General features: G+C 38.4%; 1 protein-coding gene across 2 annotated transcripts in view; it reads left to right on the top strand.

Annotated features, from left to right (window-relative positions):
- The window catches only part of AK8 (adenylate kinase 8), a 104586-nt gene that overhangs the window by 26096 nt on the left and 52371 nt on the right, over window positions 1-26119 (top strand). Inside the window, exons 1-5 of one of the 2 annotated variants that reach the window (XM_072430475.1) lie at window positions 702-1174; window positions 8285-8353; window positions 19657-19738; window positions 20271-20342; window positions 25004-25204. In XM_072430475.1, the coding sequence (XP_072286576.1) occupies window positions 1055-1174; window positions 8285-8353; window positions 19657-19738; window positions 20271-20342; window positions 25004-25204 (544 nt within the window). In that variant the 5' untranslated portion in view covers window positions 702-1054. Of the gene's footprint in view, window positions 1-701; window positions 1175-8284; window positions 8354-19656; window positions 19739-20270; window positions 20343-25003; window positions 25205-26119 lie in introns of those variants that run through there. The other variant, XM_072430474.1, reaches the window with a different exon arrangement.

Below are 26119 nucleotides of genomic sequence, written 5' to 3'. Positions count from 1 at the left end.
GGCAGTGCGGTATATGTCAGAGCTATATAAATGTATAATAATAGTGTGTGACTGTGGGGGGACATTAGAGTGTCAGCTCCTTTTACAGAGACTGATGGGACTGGCTCAGTGTTCTCTATACAGCACTGGGGTATATGTCAGAGCTTTATAAATGTATATTAATAGTGTGTGACTGTGGGGAGACATTGGAGTGTCAGCTCCTCTGTACAGAGACTGATAGGACTTGCTCAGTGATCTCTGTACAGCACTATGGTATATGTCAGAGCTTTATAAATCTATATATATATAAAATTGGATGTGTGTGTGCTCGAAAACGAATGGAGACATTTCAACCAAACTGCTATACATATGAGCCTCATGTGAGTGCACCAGTTCATCTTTGTACAGCCCTGTGCCGTGTCCCATGTCAGAGCTATATTTGGATGTTTGTGTGTATGTCATTACTAGGAAACACATGGAGACATTTAAACCAAACTTGCTAGACATACTGTATGACTCAGACTCATGTGAGTGCACCGCTGTACTTTGTACAGCCCTATGGAATATGTCAGTGGTATATTTGCATGTATGTGTGTATGTGTTGCTCAGTGACAGTGTGCGTTTTGCTTTAATTTTTACATGCTTTTTTTTAGACTCTTTTACAAAATTCTGGCCAGTAATGGGTTTCCAACCATCAACACATTTCAACAAAACTTGCTAGACATATGACTCAGACTCATGTGAGTGCACCAGACATCTTTGTACAGCGCTGTGCTATATGTCAGAGCTATATTTGGATGTATGTATGTATGTATGTATGTGTATGTCATCACTAGGAAACGCATGGAGACATTTCAACCAAACTTGCTATTTTCCACCATCACTCGGAAATGCATCGACACATTTCAACCAAACTTGCTAGACATATGACTCAAACTCATGTGAGTGCACCGCTGATATTTGTACAGCGCTGTGGGATATGTCAGAGCTATATTTGGAAGTATGTATGTATGTATGTATGTGTATGTATGTGTGTAAGTCATCACTAGGAAACGCATAGAGACATTTCAACCAAATGTGTACAGCGCTGTGCTATATGTCAGAGCTATATTTGGATATATGTATGCTTCACCATCACTTGGAAACGCATGGAGAAATATCAGCCAAACTTGCTAGACATATGACTGAGACTCATGTAAGTGCACTGCTGATCTGTACAGTGCTGTGGTATATGTTAGAGGTATATTTGCATCTATGTATGTATGTATGTATATGTGTATGTATTGCTCAGCACAATGCCTTTTGCTTATATTTTTTTACTTACTTTTTTTGGATCATAATATAGGATTGCAATAAATAAATACCCAGAGAGCCTAATAAGAACAAACACACAAGGGTAGGCCTAGTCCAAACTTTACTACAATAAATGATTATCCCTTAAAATGGAACATTTTTGCTATGTCTACAGTAAAACAAATGTAGTTTCCTGTTCACTGACTTTACAATTTACACTGAACTGCATAAATCCAGTGAACATTCTCAGCATGCCCAGTGCCAGAATGAGTAACTCTCGTGCATAAATGCTGTAGTGACATCATAAGGCCCTGGCCTATCAAGATAGCTGAAGATCCTGCCAGTGAGGAGACCTGTGTAAAGATGAATGGAAACTGCCAATTTTATACTCTGAAAATAACAGTTCCTTGGTTGTCATACTAATCCAATGGTTTCTGGTCTTTTCATTCACTGACTTTGAAATAAATATGCAGATTAGAGACAGGCACCTGGCTATTAAAGGAGATCAGCAGTTACCTGCACTTTTCCCTCAGCGAAGTTCACCTTAAAAATATCTTACATTTTAATATATATTTAGGCTTTTTTTTATCAAAGTGCCTGAAATATTATTGTTCGTATTATCCATAGTAAACAATCAGATCTCCAAATTAGGAGACTGAAAAAGAAAAATCGATTGCTCCCAGTAAGGAAAACATTTCCTTGTTTAGAGGCTTCTCTAGTCTTCTTCCAAAGTTTGCTCTTGTATTATAGTACATAAGAACTGTACTAAAGGTTGGCACACTTGTTTTAGTATTCAAGCCAGGACAAAAGTTTTGAATCAATATGACAGCCAGGCAACTTTAATTTTCAGAAAAAGTTCAGCAGCGGCAGCCTCCATATTGTCCTCCGTTTTTCTGTACCTGTATTGAGACAAGCAGAGATTCAAGGACTAGTCAGGATTGTTGCTTATGATCTTGATGCTACTAATCCTTTCCACATTGCTGATTTATCATGCCTTGCTCTGCAAGAGTAAATGAAACAAATAACAGTGAGAACCCTGCACAGCAGCTCCACTAATATGACTTCCTATCCATCAAGCTGAACAGTAAATGGTACAGTCCATTTCAAATTTGGTGAGACTAGCAGTGCACTTTTTAAAATTGACCTGGCTGCTCAGAACTAGACAATATATAATATTAATATCAACAAAGACGTATTTTTATTACTGCAAATATTAATGTGATTTAATATGTCCCAAGTTGGATCTAAATTAGATGTGTGTAATAAGGGCTGAACAAGTTGATGAGGCATTTTTAGACTTCAGTCAGAGTGGAACTGAGATAGATGGTCATATTTTAAAGCAAATAGGCAAATAAAAAAAGAGCAAAACAAGTTCAGCCTAATAGAGCTCAACAACAGTACTGTAAATCATAAAAAAAGCCACACAAAGCAAAGAGAGCTCCTTGATTGGAAGAAATCAGGTCACATTATTTGCTGTCTTCCAGAGCACAGAGAGAGCTTTGTATGCACACAATGACCCAAACTTTATAAATACTGCATGCCTTGGTGTGCACAGCAGTGTAATGAAGAGTGTATAGCAATATCTGCTCTACTTCTTACATGGATCCCTCAGACTTGTAAAAATGTAAAAGTAGATATAAATGTAAAAGAGGATGTAAATTATAACAGAATTACAGTTTGCTAAATCAATGGGTATCTTAAACATTTGACATTTTTTTAATTTAGTTCTGGTATCCCCTTTTTAAAGTCCTTATGAGTAACTTTGCTGATTTCATGTAGTCACTTACAGACAGTCTACTGATGGCCACATAGTGACAAAAGTCACAATAGTGACAATGCCTTATTGAAATTTTAGTATCTAGGTTTAGATTCTTAAATATATATGACTTGTGTAAAAACACTAGAGTTTGCCTTTAGGTTCTCTGCTCTGCTGGCTGTCAGTTCTCTTCTTTTTCCATCAGCAGTTCTCTGCTTCAGTACATACATTTAGGATATGCTGCAATTAGCAGACATTTTTAAGCCTTTTTGTTAAGCTGCAGGGGTTGCTTGAGAACTTCAGAATAGATTAGCAGCATTAGAGGCTGCCAGCGATTTGTATATACGCAGAGCCAGTTAATCCTCTGATGATCAACCACTTGCTTTTCAACTGGGCCTAATGAGAGGACATTTACTTCTGCAACATTGTTAATGATATCACAATTTGCTCATATTTTTACCCTTTGCAAAAAGAATGAAATTTGAAGCACTCATAGAATAAATTTAGACTTTTACAGCTGGCATACAGGCGCTGATTGTGCCATTTGTTTTTTTAGTTTGGCAATACGCACACTGAGGCAAAAGTAATATCTAATGACTGAATAATTGATTGGAAAATTCAGCTATGTAAGGACTATCTAGGGCAGCCTTTCACTACCTTTAATGTGGGGGAACCCTTGAAATAATTTTAGGTTTATAGGAAAACCCTTCTATAACTACTATATCTACAGCTCACAGTCCCTTTTACATTGCTGGCCAGTAGGAGGATTGTCACTCTTACAGATAGCCTAAAAGATCATTGGTGTCAGTGAATCTGACCTGGGAGTCATAAACTGCATTGTATAATGTTCATACATACAGAGGAACAGTTACTAAAAATAACACCCAACAAACAGAACTAGAGAAGTGGTACTTTGCAGCATCATACATACAGAATAAAAACAGACACTGATCAGAACAAGCATCATACACACAGAATATTAAAATATAGCAAGAATTACTGCTTGCATATGGAACAACCAGTGGCATTGTGTGGTAATCATACATAATAAATAATATTCATACAGTCTGAAAACTGGACTTGGAATACAGAACAAGAGAGGTTCCAATGTTCATGTGCAAATGTAAGAATTTTTCACAGTAGACAGAACAAGGGAAATGTTACTGAGTCAAAGTCAGAGGACAGGAGAAGTGCTTCTGTGCAGCACTGATACCAATGAATCATATTACTAAAAATTGCATCCAGAATACAGAACGAGTACTACTAGTACTACTTTTTTTATTTTAATGCCACAACAGTTGCTTGTATTGATTTGAGGAATTATATGGGCGGCATAGGAGGAATTATATGGGTTTCGTGGTTAGTACTCCCACCTTTGCAGCAACAGGTGTCTGTATCTGTGTGGGTTGCCTCCGGGTACTTTCCACATCCCAAAAAAACCTGCAGTTAGCTTTTTCGGCTTTCCCTCAAAAATTTACTGTGGTATGACATATGACTGTGGTAGGGACATTAGATCGTGAGCCCTTTTGAGGCTGACAGTTTGTGACTTGACTATGGACTTACTAAAGCGCATGTCGGCACTATATAAATACTGGCTAATAATATTATTAACAATATCTTGCCAGATCATCACCGGATATGTTTTGCCCACAGGGCTTCCACTGGAGAGTGAGACTTATATTAAAAACAAAGCAGGTACATAAAGAAATACCAATCAGTATGTCAAAAGGAAAAATAGACATAACAAAGGACAAATAATGAGCACATACTTTTTTTCAATTATAAGTCCCAGTGGGCGAAACATGTTGAGATGTGAGACCAATCTCTTGCGCCATTTGTCAACCTTTTTTTCCAGTGATTAGGGAAGTCATGCTATGGCTACCTAATTCACCTAACTGATCTATGTGATTGTGACTTTGTAGGTACTTACTGTGTTTATTTAATCTTTATTACACGTTTGCCAATCAAATCCCCTGCTGTTCTCTATCTTCTTTTTTAGTAAGTATGTATTTTTATGTAAGAAAATACATTGCTAGTGTGTAGTCATAGGGTTCACTTATTCACTGAACAGCTAGCAGTGCTTTATATATAATATATACAGGTAGTCCCTGAGTTAAGGACATTCAACATATGGACGACTCCTCTTTTGCTGGACACAGCTGAGGTTGTGGGTGATCTTAAGGACTAAGCTCTTCTGCAAGCTCCTGTAGTAATTATTTAATGACCAAGACAAACACTGCAGTTGTTTCTTTTTGCATAGAAAAGCGCAGCTTGCTCCAGAAGTTAATGAATGTCTAGGATCCATAAAGTTTTTTTTTTGTTTTTTTTTTTGCTCTGTGATTAATTAACAGTGAAGATTTTATACAGTAACTGACACTACGCTGCCTAATAATATGCTGAGACAAACATCTGTCCTAATTGCATTCATCAAAATAATGTACCTGTTCCGACTTACATACAAATTCAACTTAAGAACAAACCTACAGTCCCTATCTCATATGTAACCAAGGGACTACCTGTATATAGAATGAACTAGGCAATATGACTAATTTGTCAATCAGAGTTTTCAAATATTTATAGCCCATTGGATACGATTTTAAATATAGACAATACAAGGGTATCTAAATGAGCAAACATGGTTCACGCAGTGAAATTTACAGCTGTACTACCATGGAGTATGAACAATTACTATGTAAGATATGTAAGTTTCCTGTACAAAAATGTCAATAATTGGTTAGTTCATGGTACACAAGATTTAAAGTTTTGAAAATGTATTTATGAACTAGGATTGCTTCATGAACTAATATATCTTGTACAACCTTTTTTCTATATACAGCATAAGCATCTGTTGCACTCCCCTCTGAACCATGCAATTTCCCACTAAATTCCACTCATGTATGTATATTTTTTTTATTTTATACATACCTTTTCATTTGTGTTTGAGCTGGTCACATGGTATGCAAGGCCTTCTTCCTCTTTGTCTCCTGGCTAGTGCTGGGCGGTCCTCAGTGATGCAGCATTATAACATGCATCATTGTTTGTAAGTGCATGGCACCATGGTGGTGCTCTCTCCGGGGGTTGGTCTATGATCCATATGCTAAAAGGATGTTCCCAGTATATTAGGTTGAAGAATGCAGGTGCGTCCTTCAACCTGGCAGACTTTGGAGCCAGAAATGAATTACTGCTGGAATCAGTGCTGAGCTAAAATTGTGCAATCAGAGCCCATTTTTTTATTTTTGATCTCCCATGGTTTCTTTTCTGGCAACTAGCTGTGATATTAGGGGGATCATCCTATCACAGGACACTGTAGGAGAGTTGCAAAGTCTATTTATTGTGGATCAGGGTCAACTCAATACAAACATAACACAAAAAACATTTTAATCCAGTGGAACAATGAAAGTGGCTTACGTCAGCAAATGAGTCCCAAGCAGCAAATGGTTGGTAAACAAAGTCCTGCCGCCACAAGCGGATACACCTGGTGAACACATGGTACTCACAAGCAGGTTTGTAGTGTCTATAGTCTGTCCACCAGAAACAAGAAGCTGCCTCATCCTGTAGCTTCCAGGCTTTCTGTCAGACTAAAGCTACGTACACACGTCAGATTTTTATCGCCCGATAATCGGCCAATTATCGGGCGAAAATCTGCCGTGTGTACAGTCGGTGTCGTCCATCGGCCGGACGGGCCGATGGACGACAGCCGATCGTAATGAAAGTGAAGGGGAGAGCGCGCAGCAGGGTGCCGATCCGTCGCTCTCCCCCTCCCCTCTCCATAGAGCATGAACGGTGCTGTATGTACAGCACCGTTCATGCATCGTGCACTCCCTTGTCGTTGGAAAGGATCGTGAAAGATCCTTTCCAACGACAAAAATTGGCAGTGTGTACGCAGCTTAAGTCTCCAATCGGGGGTCCCACAGACCTAAGCTTTGGGAGATCTCCTAGGTTCTCCCAGCACACAGGCTGCACACAGCCTGACAACCTGGCCTCAAGCTACCACTTCCCCTGTCTCAAAGACAGTTGCACTTTTATAATCAGCCAGGTTCTCCAGAGCCACCCTTAATTTCTGGCCTGGAAAAGGGATGGAGTTCCCAGACCACCCATTCCTTCCAGGAAACTCCAGCCTGGATCCCAAGTAAAAAGCTGCAATTCTGCAGCAACACAATTTAATACAGCCCTATTCAGGCCCAATATCCTCTATTCCAGATGAAGTTGGAAAATTATGCATTGAAATCACCTACCAACCTAACTACATTTCTCATAATGTTATATATAGAATTTGTAAAGAAGGTATGATATCAAACATATTTTTTCTTAATGTGTTTTTGTGCATATGTTCAAATTCACATTCTTTGATGTACAGGGAACACATGCAGATCTCTCTATATGTTAAAATATGTATATATACATTTAGAAAAATAATAATTTACTTAAAGCAATAACTAAAAGTGTTCACACACTGGGAATACAGTATAGTTTGCCTTTTTAATGTACCTTTTGTTTCAAAACATCCCAGAGCCTAACTATTTTTGTAATTTTACTCCAAACTCTTAAAATATACAACTAGCAACATAGTCATATATTCAACATGGCTGCCAGGGAAGACAATAAGCAGGTAGCTAAGCAAACATAAGAAATTTACTTGTGCATGACATAAATATATTATTACAGAAGAAAAATGCAAGATAAATCTTTGTTTTAACATAACTTTGAAAACAAAAATAAATAGTGAAGGAAAAGTGTTGATGTGTAAGCTGAAATAAGACTTCAGGGATGGTAGGTCGATTAGGTCTCTGCTAGTCGACTTTCCTTCTCCTAAATTGGTTTGGTGGCACTGTGTAGAATGGACCCCCTGGCACACACACACACACACACACACACACACACACACACACACACACACGTCTGTTTTGACATGACACTTCAAAGGTGCTCCGCAGACACTTTCCCTGCGTGTGAGCAGCGGGAAATGCCTTTGGAAGAAAACACATTCAAAGCCACAAATTTGCTCTCCAGCAGTGCAAGGTTCTGACACATGCCACCCACAGGGACTTTATGATTTGAGACAGTATACTTCATTTCACTGCTCTTGCCTTATTCATTCTGGCTCCTGAAGCTTGTATTCAAGTTTCTTTCTTTTTTTCTTTCTATTTCTGTTTACTTTTTACTTTTCTACAAGATGAATTCTATGAACAGATGGTCTGTTGCTTGTTCTGGTCTTGTGGCAATCTCTTGATTTATTAACTTGTTGTGTTTCTCTAGGAAATCCCAGACGCTCTGTGGGTCAGGATCATTCAGGAGCGACTATCAAAAGTGGACTGCGTGAAGCAAGTAAGCAAACTTCAAAGAGTTGAGAAGGGTGGGAAAGAGGAAATTGGAGAAGGCTAGGCACAAAAATTAAAGAAATATATTTAACAAAAAAAAAAAAAAGCTTCAATCCTGGCTATTGTTTTCTGCCATTGTTGTCTGCAAAGGGCTGTTCACCTCATTATAACAGTTTAGTTGCCAGTTCTTTTAATTTCTGCTTAGCCCTTAATATAAGCCTGGAAAAAGTGCAGGCCAGTGTGTTCCACTGTTACAGCACTGTCTTCATTCTGTGTCTCCTGCTTCTACATATTAAATCAAAAAAGATAAGAATCTGCATCTGACTGAAAATTTTGAAAGTGAAACTTTTGTTTTGCCAAGAGCAACTGGACTCTAGAAGTAGTGACTCTCCATGCAGACAGAAGTCAAAGGACTGGTCAGCATGATTGCCTGTGGACTCTTGGCAGATGAGCTTTTTCCCAATAGTAAAGTATTGTGCTCCTACCGTGCCTTTTTTGTTTGGTCGACCATCTTGTTAGAGGGAGGGCTTTGCCTCCTCATGTCAGAGGCTCCAGAAAAGAAAACAATGAACAGTATAGCATTGAAATAACCAAATCTTTTGTTTAATTCCTTAACATTGCTGATAGCAGCAAATCTTCACCCAATCCTCCCCCAGGTTCAGCATCTTCTGCCATATTGATTTGCAAGCCCAGGATGATATAACTGAGCATTTGCAATATAGTAATTTCATCCTGGCAACAAGACATGCCCAAAATGTACACTGATCTCCACGTGTGAAAGATAGAAACTGTTATGGGGAAGAAGCTTTTATAGCATTTACAGTTCACGGACTGACTTTACTTGCTTGTGGTTACAGGTCCTCCTTAAATAGTATAGTTTTATAAGCTGCTGTCTGCCCAAGAATTAGGAGAATGTAACATTGGGTGTAAGCTGCTTTAACAAAGTTGAAGCTGATGGTGAATGCTTGCATATTCTAATTGCAGAGGACACACAATATCAAAGGCAATACAATGAGAGCATTGCTGATTGCCTGAGGCAGGGGGCACACATTAAAAGAAGTCAAAACAGACTGAGCACAAAACTGTGAATGTCAACATATATGTGCCTTTCTAGCACATATGCTCTAAATTATAAACCATTAGTTATTTTGTCACCTGAGAGTTACTGTTACACCACTACATGTACATGAACCAGGGCTGTCTAATCAAAAAGTTGTAAATGCAGTATTAATTCACTGCATGTATTGGCCTCTGGTGTTGATTAAACAGATGATACCAGCCTTTGGTTTGCTAAAAACATAATACAGGTTCCAGCTCCTCCTTTGATTCTTAGTATAACCTGTAAGGCTTGGGATGATAATGAAAATCAATACCTTTGTCCACAGTGAGCTGATTTAGAGGAAAAATTAAGATTAAGAGAGCACAGCACACGTGTGGCGACCCAATGGCACATTCAGATATCTGATTACTAGCCCGAGTGTGGACCCTTTAAGTCGAAATTCTGAACAGATGCCAAGAGGGGCCCAAAAAGATGTTTTGTTCTTGTTATCATCATCAGCATTGTAGAATTAACATGACATAACATCCAATTTTACTGCAATTAATGGAGACTAATTCTTGCTAATATCTCAACTGACTCCACCAAGGCTGGATGATAACAGCCACCATTATAAACTCAAATTGCAATATCTAGAGCAGACACTGGCAGTACCAGCGTCTCCTCAAACCACCCTAAAAGAAGAACCAATCATCAATTAGCTAAAGTATATAAACAACCCAAATCATTACTAAAATCAATAGAATATATATATATATATATATATATATATATATATCAATTAATTTTCTTTATCGGGAAGTTATCATTTTATTCTTTAGCATTTAAAAATATATCATTAAAATAGTAAGGTTGGCCATATGCAAGCTGATAAAACCAAGCAATAATCTTGACTGTAAGCACTGCTTGCCATCTATATATAAAAAAACTATGTATGTGTGTATGTATGTATGTTCCACCATCACTTGAAAAAACATGGAGACATTTCAAGCAAACTTGCTATACATATGACTGAGACTCATGTGAGTGCACCAGTCATCTTTGTACAGCGCTGTGCTATATGTCAGAGCTATATTTGGATGTATATGTGTATGTCATCACTAGGAAACGCATGAGAACATTTCAACCAAACTTGCTATTTTCCACCATCACTCGGAAACGCATCGACACATTTCAACCAAACTTGCTAGACATATGACTCAAACTCATGTGAGTGCACCACTGATCTGTATGCAGTGCTGTGGTAGATGTCAGAGCTATATTTGGTGCTCACTAGGAAATGCATCGAGACATTTCAACCAAACATGCTATGTTCCACCATCACTGGGAAACGCATAGGGACATTTAAACCAAGCTTGCTGGATATATGACACTGCTGATCTTTTCACAGCGCTGTGGTATATGTCAGAAGTATATAAATGTATAATAATAGTGTGTGACTGTGGGGGGACATTAGAGTGTCATCTCCTCTGTACAGAGACTGATGGGTCTAGCTCAGTGTTTCATTGTACAGTACTATTGTATATGTCAGACTATTCAAATCTATATATATATAAGATTAGATGTATGTAGGTATTTATGTATGTGTGTATGTCATCACTAGGAAACACATGGAGACTTTCAACCAAACGTGCTATGTTCCACCATCACTCGGAAACGCATTGAGACATTTAAACCAAAATTGCTAGACATATGACTCAGACTCATGTGAGTGCACCGCTGATCTTTGTACAGCGCTGTTGTATATGTCAGAGGTATATTTGCATGTATGTGTGTATGTATGCACTCGGCCAATTGCCTTATGTTTTCTCGAAGGCATTATTACAGCCCAGAAATTTGTAAAAGAGTCCAAAATCAAAAATGTAAAAAAATTATCAGCAAAAGGCACACTGTCACTGAGCAATACATACACACGTTTTCCAAATTTCTGCCCTGTAATAATGCCTGAATGAGAAACGTAAGGCAAATGGCCGAGTGCAATCAAAGGCAAAAAAATAAAACATTACCATAGACAAGAAAATCACTAGCTTTATTTGTTTCCTTTTTTGTATAGTATAGAATTGCAATAAATAAATACCCGTCATACGTTGCCCATCATACTGTGGGAAAGATTTGTCCATCCTAGGCTAGCCTATGGAGCTGTAGGTGCATTTGTTAGTACTGTCCTCATCCAAGATGTATTTAAAAAGGCCTTGTTCATGGTATCGATTTTACAGAATTGCTTTGTAGGTAAAGGAAATTAAAATCTGAATGTATAGAAACTCATGGCTCATTATATATGCAGCTCACTGTCAATATAAATTTGACATTCTTGTCTGGTCTTTCCCAATTATTAGGAAGCCACATTTGACATTTTAAAAGCACAAGCACTTGTGTATTGGTAGTAAATTATTAGTCTATTATAATATGGAAGCTAGAGTTTACATTTGTGGACAATCTTGTATGCACTAAGACTTCATGAACAGACCACAATTTCAGGTGCCAGGGTAACATCTGCACTGGCAATAATTGGTATCCTGTCAATGGAATAAAGTCCAGTTTCTCTTCAGTACAAAAATGGTTAAACTTTTTATGCCATTTTCCTCCTGCACTTGTAATCCCTTGTAATCAGCATGTTGTAATCCAGAACTAAAAAACCTGTACAAGAGGAAATAAATGAGGAAAGGGATTAGTTGTGCTCGACTGCCGAAATTTGTATGCTGTAATCAATAATGCAGCTCCTCCCTTTGAACCTACACAATAGAATTAGGGTTTTTGCAATGCAAAATGCTACACTTCAATTATTTGTGTCTGCTGAGCCCCCTTACCGCTCTGTCAGCCCAAGATGTTTCATTTTTATTATTGCTACAGTAATCTATAATAATAATTTTAGGCCTTATTTTTAATGTAAAACAGCCATTCAGTCCTGGTTTATACAATGGGAAAAGATGTCTATACTTAAGAGGCAACAGCAGTACCATTAGTTCTTAAAAGAAGCCTGCCATCCCTCTTAAAGTGCTTGGCATCAATAAACCAGGGGACAGGCAGCTCTCTATCACTAATTAGGTAAGTTTTTGAGAAACAGAGCCAAGGAGGTAGTGAGTTTTGCAGTCAAAGACTGGATCAAAATTTTTGGTCATTTTTCTCAAGCCAGAATGGGACTTTTTTTGTTGGAAAAGTTCCAACACACATTATAGCAATGATATTACTAAGGAAGCATAATGTCAATTAAAAGTCTTTAGTGTGGCCTTGTATATCAAAAAGTCTTGACATCATATGTTTCATTATATACATACATATATATATATACAAAAGCATTTACATTTTCACATTAAATTAAATTATCTTTATGCTTACAGAAAACTGACATGGCCAAGAAATCTTTAAGAATATTTGTGCAATAGTTTTTTCTTCTCTTTAAATAATGTGTCCAATGTATGCAGTTAAGTCAGTTGTGTCTGCAATTTTTTTTCACGCCCCAAAAAACCTGGACATATTGTAAAGACATACTGGCCAGGCCTGGCAGCTGCATGTTTTATATCCCCCAACTGCATAATTGCGGTGGCATTATTTGCTCCGTTCTCCAATGCTGACAGTCAAAGGGCAGAACTTTTTTGCCATTTTCCTGACACTCCTAGGTTTAAAGATGTCAAGCTAACCCTCAGACGAGAGCACCCTGAGACCCCCCCAGGGTGTTAAATCTTCGCCAAGTGTGGCACAGCATGCAGGGGATCAGTCTGCCAGGTATTATAGCTCTGAAGGAGAAACTTATTGTTCTGGAAAAAAGGACTGAGCAGGCAGATCTGATGACTTGTTTTCCCACTGTGGCTCATACAGTACAGGTAATGTCCCAGTCAATCCTGAACAAATCGCCAGAGACCAGGGGCCTCAAGAGGAGTGCCTCTTTCATTCGCCCATTTCAAATAAAGAAGAAAAAGTCAGCATAGGTGGCTTGTGGGAGGAATGTGCAGCTTTGTGTGCTGTGGATACTGGTTATGGCAGCAGTTACCTTGTCAGCGCATGATGGATTTTGTCAGTGCTGCGTATATTATTGCCATAAACGATTTATGTGGTAGCTTAGCGGTTAAAAATACTAAGGCATATGCTGATTTATTGTCACCTCTGACTACAGTTTGTGCCAATATTATTGAGTCCTAAATTTTATGATGCCTGAGATGTATTATCATAGTTGCCAACTGTATCATGTAGTTATCTCTCTAAATGGCCATATTCACTCATCATTTTCTACCTCAACAAAATATGTTGTGCAGTGTTCATTACCACACTTGTTATAGATTTAATTAATTTACTTTTTTTTCATAAATGTATTGTGTCCTGTTCCTGCCCACTTTTCAAATTTTGTGAAGTGCCCTAAATAATTTGCATGTCGTTTTTGAAAACTGCTACAGGTAAATGTACCCCATCAGTCATGGAGATGGCACACAACAACAGCAGATGTTCAGAATGCTTGATACCTCAAAGATAGTTTTATTTAATTGCAGCTAAAATATTGACAGAGTGAAGAAGGGTTTGAACCTTAGACTGCTGTGTCGCATTTGGTTAGATTTCCCCTCTCTTCCTGTCTCGTTGACACCACCCACTATGACAGGCAGTGAGAAGATACAGGGACACAGACAGCAGAATAAAAAAAAACCTAAACTCAACTCAACACAATTAGCAAATTTGTTCTGACCATGTTGGGGAAATTAACCATCATTTTCTGTCACAGTGACACCCATTACCAGGACAGGAAGTGAAAGTGTATATCTATCTATCTATCTATCTATCTATCTATCTATCTATCTATCTATCATCTATCTATCTATCTATCTATCTATCTATCCTCAATAATTTTATCTCTCCCTGTCTCTATTTCTCTCTCTGTCTTTCTTTTTTTTTCTTTCTCTCTACGATATATTTAGGATTACAGATAAGATATAATGAGTGACACTCTCATCACATTAAATATCCTCGTCCAGGGGTTTATGGAGCATCTGTCTGTATCTATCTTTACATCTATCTATATCTATCAACATTTTTATGACCTCAGAAAGTACCAAAGCTCAACTAGGTCATCTAGCACCCAACTACTTTGATGCCAATCTGTACTTCATTTCCATTTCATGCTTCCCCTCTGAGCTAAAGCAGATTCAGCTTGCACAGTAACACATACAAGTAGCTGGTCACAGGGTTCAGAAAAGCTGCTGTTCACTGGCCCAGGAAAACTAAAACAGGTTGGGAAGAAGAGGTTGTCACTTGATTAAACCAGTGAGCTTATATAATCATGTTAAAATAGAGCATGGTTTCCAGGATTTGTCCCTCTATCTGGGAACTAAATTACTCATTAGAAGTGCATTTTTTTATGTACTGAAAAGAAGAAATGCCTAAAGGATTTGGGGTATTTAAAAGTAACTATACTTAATACTTAAGTAAGTATTTAAAAAAAAAATTAGGGTTGCACTTTACATATAAGAGTGATTTTAGAAAAATGGATACAACTGTATCATGAATAAATGACTGCATAGCAGGTCACAGCTCAGTTTTGAAGATTATACTGGAAGTGCAGCTCTCCCTGTGTAAATAGCAGAGCTCCGCTGTCACTTTCAATCGCAAATCAATGTATCAGAAGAGAATAATGTTCTTAATACAGAAAGGACAGGAAATCTTTATGGTGATTACAAACTCCCAGATAAAGTTGCAAAACTGAACTTTAAGTTTGACAACTTGGTTCTACACAGTGCATAAGACGGGTATGAGAAAATCCAATCTTGGCCAAACCCACTCACCCTGCACAGTGCTCAAGTTCCTGCCTGGAGCATCACCATATTACCTAGACACCACTGCTCCGTTCAGCCACTGGGAACAAAGAAATATCATAATATGTATCACTACTACTATCCTATCACTGTAAGGTCTGTGAAAATGTAGAAAAGGCTCCCTCAGGAAGTAGTTTCAGCAACTACTATAGATTGTTTTAGGAAAAAGCTGGATGTTTTTTTAGAAGCACAGAATGTAACTGGGTATTAAGGCTTTAAAGTAAAAATAACAATGTCCGTTGATCCAGGGAACATCCGATTGCCTCATGGAATCAGGAAGGAATTTTTTTCCCCTGTTGGAGCAAATTGTACCAGGGTTTTTTTTTTGCCTTCCTCTGGACCAACAATGACCATAGGGGTTTTATATCTGAGATATGTTTATTTCTTTAGTGGTTGAACTTGATGGACTTATGTCTTTTTTCAACCTGACTTACTATGTAACTATGTAACAGTGCTGTTTCTTGGTGTTTGGCACAGAGTAATATAGAAAAAATTGCCCTCAGCACTGTGTAAGCTTTGACTGGAGCACTTTGGAGCTTACACAAATCTTCTTTTCTTCACTCCAAACAACTGATCAGAACAGCAAAAGAACAAAGGATAGGTAAATATAGTACCTGGGTGGGATTAATGAAAACCTGAAGCTTTGTCAAAGCTGAAGCGGAATTGACAAAGTACAGGCCCACTTTTACAAAAGTGCTTACCTGTGTCGGACTTTGACTATTAGGACTTTTAAACTCTGAAATGTAAATTCTGAGTGAATATATATTCTGTTTGAATATTGACAAGAGATCAATATACTCAGTGTTGTAAAACACAATGCCAAGTTATGGACTTTTCCAGTTTATTTATGGTTCTGTGTCTGCTTGCTCTACAAAAGACTGATGAAGCAGTCAGACTTCACCTGGTGACATCTTTATAATCCCTTTTCCTGAAACTCTGCTAATGAGCTAAAATAAATGAGTTGTCTTTTTATTATGCCTTATACATCTCTGCCTGCTGTCTTAGGCCTAGTACAGACAGCACAATTTTCCATTCTGCTCTTCGATCTAAAAAAAAAATGGGATCATTGCATTGAATTGAACAGCCAAATAATCTTTTTCTGATTGTAAGACCAATAGATTAGACAACTCTAGCAGAATTTAGGGTAATATAAAAAATCACACTTACCTTTACTTCCGCAGATTCCTCCTGCATTGTCCCAGTTTCTTCCTTTGCGCCTTTGTCCCGGTGCAAAGGAAGCACCAGGAAAGGAAGAGCTATCTTCTTCCTTCTTCTTCTGCCTACGTCATTGCTCATTGAGTAGGCGCGAGAATCGGGTGACGTATGCTGCAGTGTTTGTACTGCATCATACGTGGTAAAGACAGAAGGGGAGGGGCCTAACCTTTTAACCTCCTTTATTGCAGAAGGGAAAGATGATGACCCCGTTCTGCCGCAAGTCCCCCATCTTCCTCTGCTCCACTTCTGTGTTCTTGATCTTTGGGCATCTTGATTGACCAGACCAAGATGACGCAACCCTCGTGCATGCACACAAGACTTTATTCAGTCCTTATAGCCCCAAGGGATATCCAGCATATCTCTGCATCATATGCATGCAGCTGCTGACACAGTTGACCCTCTTCTTACTGAAATTCCTTACTCTAATTTCACTGCATACCTAAATTTCTCCCAGTGTACATGAGAAGCTTTATCAAGACAGAACACATCTAATTTCCAGACTGAAGGGTGTCCTGCATCATCCAGCCTCTTCCTCCTCAGTATGATTGTCCCTGGCCTGCCCCTTTCATCATTGGTTTTCTGTTCATTTAATCATAGTCTTAGAATCGCATGAGGGGGTTACCACACCCTTCAGTTTCAAAAACCTACATATATCACCATCCCAACTCTTCCCACAAAGCCATGATCTGCCTAAATGGCAAAAAGAAGCACATGTAATCATTAATGAGGAGACTTGGTCTAAAACAAAGTGTAATCTATAGCTGGGTGAAGAAGCCTTGAGCAGGTAGAACCCTTGCCCCTATAGGAATTATCAGGCTGCAGTTTCCACTTTGGCTGGAGCATAGCTTTAATGTACTAACATTTCAGGGTTAGCTATGTCTAAGAAGGAATTTAAAGCACAAAACATGTAATATACCTACACACAATTGTTAGGCCCTTGTTACCAGTGCTGCAAAATCTTAAGTACATAAGGAAATCTGTTTGTAAGTCATCTGTGCCTTGTCTCTTTATGTATCCCCAGTCTCCTCTGCCCTATGACTGTCCATATATATATATATATATATATATATTTATAAGGCTCAGATTTCATTTTATCTGTGACATCTGCTAGAAGCTTGTCCCTCCTGTGATCGCAGGGCTCCATGCAGCTGTTCAGGCCTCCAGCTCAGAGCTGTGCTGAGGGCGCCCCCAGCATACGCTTTTTTGATGTGGGAAAAAAAAGAAGCAAACCACTGGGGGTTCGAAGCCAGCACCAGCCAGAGGAGTAAAGTGCATCAGAATATCAATTAACCTGTTCTGAACAAAATACGCAGCTCCATGGTGGAATCGACGATCGGCTGTGATGTGTCAAGAAGCCACATAATATATTCTAATTAAAGAATTGATTGATTCTCTCTTTATTTGTGCGCTTGTGTACCCGAGACCCCAGGAATTACCTTAAATATACAAAGAAATAATCTCTAGCAGCCCTGCTTGGCATTTAATATTCATGAGATCTCACTGAGGCAGGTTATGTATCTTTAAAGCAAATTGTGGTGCGCTTCCTCTGTAATTGTCGTACCGCCTGCTCCTCGTGGCATTATTTATCCTGAAAAACTGTGTTTGTGTTTGGATTTTTCTAGCTGTGAATGTTCATCTCAGACTTACCCCATGAGTATCTGTGTGTTTTTATTGTTAGGAAGTGATGCCACACTATTAAGGCAAACAAGGTGTACAAATGCTGCTTCTTGTGAGATTAAATGTATAGCCCACCTGCAATTAGTGGAGGTATCGAACATTATTTTTAAATTCACTTACATCTCTATTTGGGACAGGCCGGAATGAGCTCTTCTTCATGTTTCAGGAATGTCCAAAAAATGTTATCGACGCTCACTGATCCGTCACCTTCTGAACGCAGCCAAGGCCTGTATCCCAGCTATTTGGAAACATCTACCCCTCCGAACCCTGCAACAATGGTTCACCAGAGTAAAAGACATTAGGTGTAAGGAAGACCTAATAGCTTCCTGAGATCACCCAATGGAAAGTTTTAAACGTGCCAGGTTCCATTGGGAGCAATTTTGTTTCTCTGCAGAATACCTGGCATTTACAAGAGAGACCAATACACAGACCTTAGCCTCTTTTCACATACTGAGTTGAGCTGTTCTACATAAGCACCCAATGCTAGTTCCCCCCCTCCCAGCAACCTCAATATCTTCAGTAAAGTTTGCTCTCAACCAAGATATTATTTATTCTGCATTCAACATTGCATTTTCCTTGTAATTTTTAGTATGCTAAAGACCACATTCGATTATTAGGTTGCTAGTTAAAGTTTTTGATTTGCTATTTTCAAATATCTGTTCTTGATATGTTGGTTGCTAATAAAAAGAAAAATGTATTGCCCACCTACGATTTTTTTTATTGCATCTAAGTAAAGATGTTAGTAACAAGTTATTTGCTAATGTGGTAAATATTGTAAAGCATTTTCTCAGTATTGTTTACCTTTATTTAAATGTGCCTTATGCAGCAATATGTGTAATACCATATTCAGGATTCTGTTTAGGGGTAACTAAGTAATGTCAACTAAGAGGCTAATTCACACTGTTATAAAAACAATTGCAATTTAAAAAAAAAAAATTATGTTTTGTTGTACTTTGGTGCATCAAAGGGCTGCTCAGTGGCTCAGAGGTTAGAACTGTGGCCTTTGCAGTGCTAGGTCCCAGGTTTGAATCTCGACCAAGACACTATCTGCAAGGAGATTGCATGTTCTTCCCGTGTTTGCGAGGGTTTCCTCCGGGTATTCCAGTTTCCTCCCACATTCCAAAAATATGGATGTTAGGTTAATTGGATTCCCCTAAAATTGACCTTAGACTGTATTAGGGAAATATGACTGTGGTAGAGACATTAGATTGTGAGCTCCTTTGAGGGACATGTTGGGGCTATATAAATACTGTGTAATAATAATAATCTTTGTGCTGCAGATCTCCTGCTGCCTCTTTTTTGTCTTCATGCACTAAAAAAAGTGTTGAAAGTAATCCTTTTTTTTAATGATGGGAGACTTTGATAATGATGTTCCTGTCTGCCTTTCTGTACTACTTTCAATTGGTGAGCACTGAACTGTTCAAGTGCCTGCAACCAATATCACTGCTTTTACGTTTCAAGGCTTTCACTCCAAGTGTTAATTTTATTCTCTTTTATTCTAGTCCTGTAGATCACATCCCATGTGTTTTTTCAAACTAACTGTAATTTTATTTTTTCTGGTTTTAGGGCTGGGTTCTAGAGGGGTTTCCTCGCACAAGAGAACAGGGCTTACTGCTGCAGATGAGTGGCTCATCTCCTTATCATGCTGGTGAGTTTTTGTCTGCCAAATATGTCTGTTAACTTGTGCAGATTGGTGAATCAAACTGGCTGTTTATAGGACAGGTTATTGCTGGTGAAACAAATGGCACATATTTGCTATAAAGATCAATTTGTGGAGACATGAATGGATACAGGAGGGATGAGGTAACCTAAACTTTTAAAGGAAAAATCATGATTTACACAAATCTTTTAGGTAAAAAAAATTCCCAGTGGATTCAGGTGTGGAGAAACACTAGCTAGCTACACACACTGTCTGTTTTCCCATAATGTAATTTTTTACCACAGTCACATTGTAGGTAGAATGAGCTTATGTTCTCAAAGATGCATCACCCCTCTTCTTTACCAGAGATACCAGTGCAACACTTGGTTCCTCCAAGGCTGGATACAGGTGAATATAATTTTGTTTCAAGTGTTACTGGAGGACATTATGAACAAAAATGTTTGTTGATGTTATGACATTTTTGTGCTTTTGGGTTTTTTTTTTTTGTTTTTTTTAAAGGTTTGTCTTTTTATTTTTGTAGTGGTACTGGAAGCCCCAGATATTGTCCTTATTGAGCGAAATATGGGAAAGAGAGTTGATCCCACCACTGGAGGTAACAAATGCTCTTTGGGACATAAATTATAAATGATTAATGTACATCTGGTGCAGACACTATATGAAGAGGAACCAAAAACTAGGGTTGAGATAAATATAAGGAATGCAGTGGTCATCTCCGTGTCCACAATATTTTGATTGGAGAATGGAATAGCAGCAGCAGACACTGATTAGTGACCTGTACATGTGTATACAGCGGAATCAAATTGGGCTGCCTCTCTCTTACCAAGCCTCAGTCACCTATAGACCATCTGTCACATGTATCCCAATGCTAATTTTTCTTATTCCGCTGCCAATAGTTTTACTGGCTTACGCTTACGACTAAAAAAAATAACCTTCATATCACCGAAAGTGCGATTGTGTTACGTTTTTTTTTAGTTGAAGATGTACCCCAAATTCACATTATGTCAGTAAATTCTATGATCAGGAGGATGGATAGAATAGTTTGTCGCCCGTAACCCTTCAACCGAATGGTTTGCTGTCTCCCTGGTGCCAGGGTTCGGCATGTGGTGGACCGAGTGGACAAACTACTGGGAGGGGCTGGACAGGACCCAGCTGTCTTGGTCTATGTTGGAACCAATGACAAGATGGAAGGATGGATGGAAGATGGAGGATCCGTAAAAATCAGTTTGGGGAACTAGGTTTCAAGCTGAAGAAAAGGACCTCCAAGGCTAAATTCTCTGGAATATTGCCTGTGCCATGCGCAACACAGGAAAGGCAGAGGGAGCTTAGGCAGCTAAACACATGGCTTAAGTCCTGGTGTAGAACGGAAGGGTTTGGGTTCATAGAGCACTGGGCTGACTTTTCATTGGGGTACAAACTGTATGCCAGAGATAGTTTGCACCTAAATGAAAGGGGGTCTGCTGTGCTAGGGGAAATATTTAGGGGAATAGTGGAGGGATATTTAAACTAGGACAGAGGGGGTGGGACAGTCAAATAAGGTGACAGAAAGGTTATTGGGGATAGTTGGGGGAGGATTATGTATAATTGTAAGGAGCTTTCCATGTTACAAACAAACATTGGATTGTGCAGTACTAATTGTACTAAAAAACAAAAGGATTTGGCAAACATTGATGGTAAAAGCAGCAATGGTTTAAAGAGCCTGTTCACCAATGCTAGAAGTCTAGCAAACAAGATAGGGGAGTTGGAAGCCTAATGAGTGAGGAGAATTATGACTTAGTTGGTATTGCTGAATCCTGGCTTTGTTCTTCGCATGACTGGGCTGTCAATATTCCTGGGTATACTCTCTTTTGTAAATAAAGAGTCAAACGAAAGGGCGGTGATGTCTGTCTGTATGTGAGAGGTGATCCTAATGAACCTTTGGGTGGAGTTGAATGTGGGGTTGAAAAACACACAATTAATTATTGGAGTCTGCTATAGGCCCCCAAGTGCTAAGGAAGAAATAGAAAATCAACTACTAGCACAGATAGAAAAATTAGCAAAAAGTGGAAGTGTTTTAATCATGGGAGATTTTAACCACCCTGACATTGACTGGAGTAATGGCACTACAGGAACAGCAAAAAGGAGAAAATTTCTGAATTTATTACAAGATAATTTTATGGTACAGTTTATAGAAGCCCCAACTAGAAATGATACTCTGCTAGACTTAGTTCTTTCTAACAATGCAGAGCTTATAATACATGTGCAAATAAAAGAGAATCTGGGTAGCAGTGACCATAAAATGATTTCATTTAACGCAAGCTGTAAACGGAAACCAAAAGCAGGAAAGGTAAAAACATTTAATTTTAAGAGAGCAAATTTTCCATTATTAAGGGCGACTCTCTGTGACTTGGACTGGGAGACAACATTGTCCTCAAAGAACACAGAACAGAAATGGGATTTTTTCAAGTCTGTTCTACAAAAGAAAACTGAAAATATAGGATAAGGAAAAAGAAAATGGCATTCCAAAAATATAAAAATGAAGGATCACCTTCATCATTTGAAACCTATAAAGAATATAACAAAAGATGTAAAAAGGAGAGAAAATGTGCAAAACTTCATAATGAAAGACAGATTGCAGGGGAAAGTAAGGCAAACCCCAAAACATTTTTCAAATATAATATTAGCAAAAAGATTAGGTCCTTTAAAAGATGATGCTGGGTTGGTATTTTGGGATAAAGACAAGGCAGTATTACTCTTATTTTTAGCTCTGTGTACATGAAGGAAAATGGCAGAGCTCAAGTCCAAATTCATATTAATGTCACTGCCTTAAATGAGTCACAATGGCTCAGAATTGATATGAATGAGAAACAGCTAGGAAAAATTAAGGTTGACAAAACACCAGGACCTGATGGATTACATCCACGTGTCCTCAAAGAGCTAAGCTCAGTTATTTCAAAGCCATTATTTCTCATTTTTAGAGACTCTTTAGTCACTGGCAAGGTACTGATGGATTGGCGTAAGGTCAACATGGTTCCTATCTTAAAAAAGGGAGCAAAGTCATTACCAGGTAACTACAGACCCGTTAGTTTAACGTCCATAGTTAGAAAGGTCTTAGAGAGTTTGATAAAGAACCACATAGAGGAGTTTCTGCTAGAAAATAATAATATAAGTGATAGTCAGCATGGCTTTAGGAAAGACCGAAGGTGTCAAACAAATTTACTCTCTTTTTATGAGGAAGTAAACCGGTAGACAGTGGAATAGCAGTTGATATAGTGTAATTGGACTTTGCTAAAGCATTTGACACTGTACCCCACAGGCAGTTAATATGCATGTTAGGGTCGATAGGTTTAGAAAAGTCAATCTGTAAATGGATAGAGTACTGGCTTAAAGATCGCATTCAGAGAGTTGTAATTAATGATTCATACTCTGAATGGTCAAAGGTTATTAGTGGTGTACCCCAGGGTTCAGTGTTGGGACCTTTACTGTTTAACATCTTTATAAATGATATAGAAATGATATAGAGTTTGGGATTGCAGATGACACCAAACTATGTAATGGATCAAAGTCTATACAGGATGTCTACAATCTACGAGCAGACCTGGATGTACTGTTTGATTGGGCAACCAAGTGGCAAATGACATTTAATAAAGATAAATAAAAAATTATGCACTTGGGAGCTAACATGCATGCTTCATACTGTCTAGCGGGAATAAATTTGGGGGAGTCAGAAATGGAAAAGGATCTGGGGGTTCTGGTAGATCATAGACAATAACAGCATGCAATGCCAAGCTGCAATATCTAAAGTTAGCAAAGTACTTTCTTGTATTAAAAGAGGAATAGACTGCAGAGATAAAGACATTATCCTGCCCCTGTACAAAGGAATATGCAGTCCAGTTTTGGGCACCAGTCACCAGTTCACAAAAAGGACATTGTTGAGTTGGAGAGAGTGCAGTGAAGGGCAATTAAATTATTAAAAGGAATGGAGGAGCTCAGCTATGAGGAGATATTAGCTGAACTGAATCTATTCTCCCTTGAGAAGAGACGTTTAAGGGGGGGTATGATCACCCTGTGTATATATATATATATATATATATATATATATATATATATATATATATAGAACTCTCTACCCCATTATTCACTTTGAGATCATTACAAACAACAAGACTCTTTGCGTCTGGAGGAAAAGAAGTTTAAGCTCTGGATAAGGAAGGGATTCTTCACTGTTAGGTCTGTGAAAATGTAGAATTGGCTACCTCAGGAAGTAGTTTCAGCAACTACTATAGATTGCTTTAAGAAAAAGCTGGATGATTTTTCTAGAAGCACAGAATATACCTGGGTATTAAGGCTTTAAAGTAAAAATAACAGTGACTGTTGTTTCAGGGAACATTCGGTTGCCTCATGGAATCAGGAAGGAATTTTTTTCCCCTGTTGAAGCAAATTGTACCAGGGTTTTTTTTTGCCTTCCTCTGGACCAACTATGTCTTATAGGTTTTTATATCTGGGATATGTTTATTTCCGTAGTGGATGAACTTGATGGACTTATGTCTTTTTTCAACCTAACCTACTATGTAACTATGTAAATGTAATGCTATAGTTGGGCTGCTTTCCATTGTGGCTCAAAATATTTACAGTCTCCAAGGTCATTAGGTGACTAAAAAATTAATTATCTTGATAAGTTATTGCACTCAATTTATCAGAGTTATCAGGCACACCATTTCATTTGAGTTGGACTGGTGTGTATCAGAGGGTGATTAATTGTACAAGCTTGAACGCTAAAGAATTAGCCAGCAGTCATGATTAGTGTCTTTTTTGTATGTGTTGTTCTTGGGTATAGTAAGGTGAGAAGGGAACAAATGAGTGTCACTACAGTACAATAATTCACTAAGAAACATTAATGATAGTTTTTTTTTTTTGCTATCCTACTATTTTTCGAGTGATGGTGGCCAGTGAGTAAATGTGGCAGTGATGGGTCCCTGTTGTCATGAAATTGAAATGGCTTTCATTCCATTTATGTCAAATTCATTCTCTTTACTCTGCAGACGTGCAAGGCAGGTATGTAGGTAGATTTGTTTGCCTGTTTTTGTGTAGGTTAACTTATGCAGATGGCAGGACCAGCCCGTTCTCCCTGTAGGATGAGTATTTTTTTGCTTGCATATTTTTCTGGGTTAACCAAGATAGAGCCAAAAATTTCTAAGTCCTCTTTGCTGAAGGTCATAGTACTTGCATTGTTTGCAAAGTCTTCTATTTGACAATATTTCTGTTCATGTTCCACAGAGGTGTATCATACATCCTTTGATTGGCCACATGACCCAGAGGTGCAGAAGAAATTGGTGGAACCAGATGGGATCTCTGAGGAGGAAACAGGAGCAAAACTGCTAGAATATCATAGAAATTTGGCTGGAATCATCCGTAGCTTCTCCAGGATACACAAGAAAATCAATGCTGACCAGCCGTGCATGGATGTTTTTTCCCAAGGTGTTAAATTTAAAAAAAAACACAAACATTTGTGGTCCTTATGGACAAAGGCTGTCACATCCAGCAAAACTGTCTGATGCACTCTTAAAATAGATTTGATGTAGAACTGATCATGTTTTGCTTCAAGTCCAACTTTACTTTATATATTTTATATTATATTTTGTATAGATACTTTAGGCCAGTCATGTGGCTTGCAGGGCCATTTTTCCTCTTTCTTTTCTCTTGTGCTTCACGGTACTTGCATCATAATACTGTACAGTGCCCCAAGGTTATGTATTTCCTGGGGACAGGCCTATAATACCCTGCACTCTTAAGAAGTGTGTTAAATGTTGCTCGATGTTATTCAACTTAGAAAAGGGCTGATGACTAAATACAGATTTCATGGGTTTAAGCTCGCTAAGCTATTTTTTTAAATGTATTTAAAAAAATTAGGTAGACCCAGCCTTAAAATTTTAATTGTAAGTCACTGACATGGGAGTAGGGATGCAGGAAGTTAGGTCAGGTACCTCAACTTCCTTCAGGTCTTGGGACAGTGACTCTTAAAGTTCCAGGAACAAACAGGTAACCAACATTTAAATGAAAGGTCAACAATAGGAGCAAAAAGGCCATTTTAGACCTGTGAGCCACAACCTTCTGTCTCAGTTTAAATGCAGCTGTGGTAAAATGCTGTACAGTTCCCCAAAGTGGCAGCTTGCTTTTGGACATGCCGTTGTTGTCTGAAAGTCTGCGCTGTGTGCAGATCTGGTTACCATTGTGTAGTTTGCTGCTCCTGGGCACAAAGCAGGACTTGGATGTGTATGCAGGAGCTGCCAGCTGCACAATTTTACTCCACAAGTCTGAAAGGGCCCCCTTGAGCCCTTGAATGATGTTGCTCACTTGAATCCTAGTAGATCTTTTTATATATACAGTACCCTG

The sequence above is a fragment of the Pyxicephalus adspersus genome, chromosome Z (genome assembly GCF_032062135.1).
Source record: "Pyxicephalus adspersus chromosome Z, UCB_Pads_2.0, whole genome shotgun sequence".
Taxonomy (NCBI): domain Eukaryota; kingdom Metazoa; phylum Chordata; class Amphibia; order Anura; family Pyxicephalidae; genus Pyxicephalus; species Pyxicephalus adspersus.
Note: the sequence above shows the minus strand (reverse complement) of the source record. Positions and strands in the feature narration are given on the sequence as shown.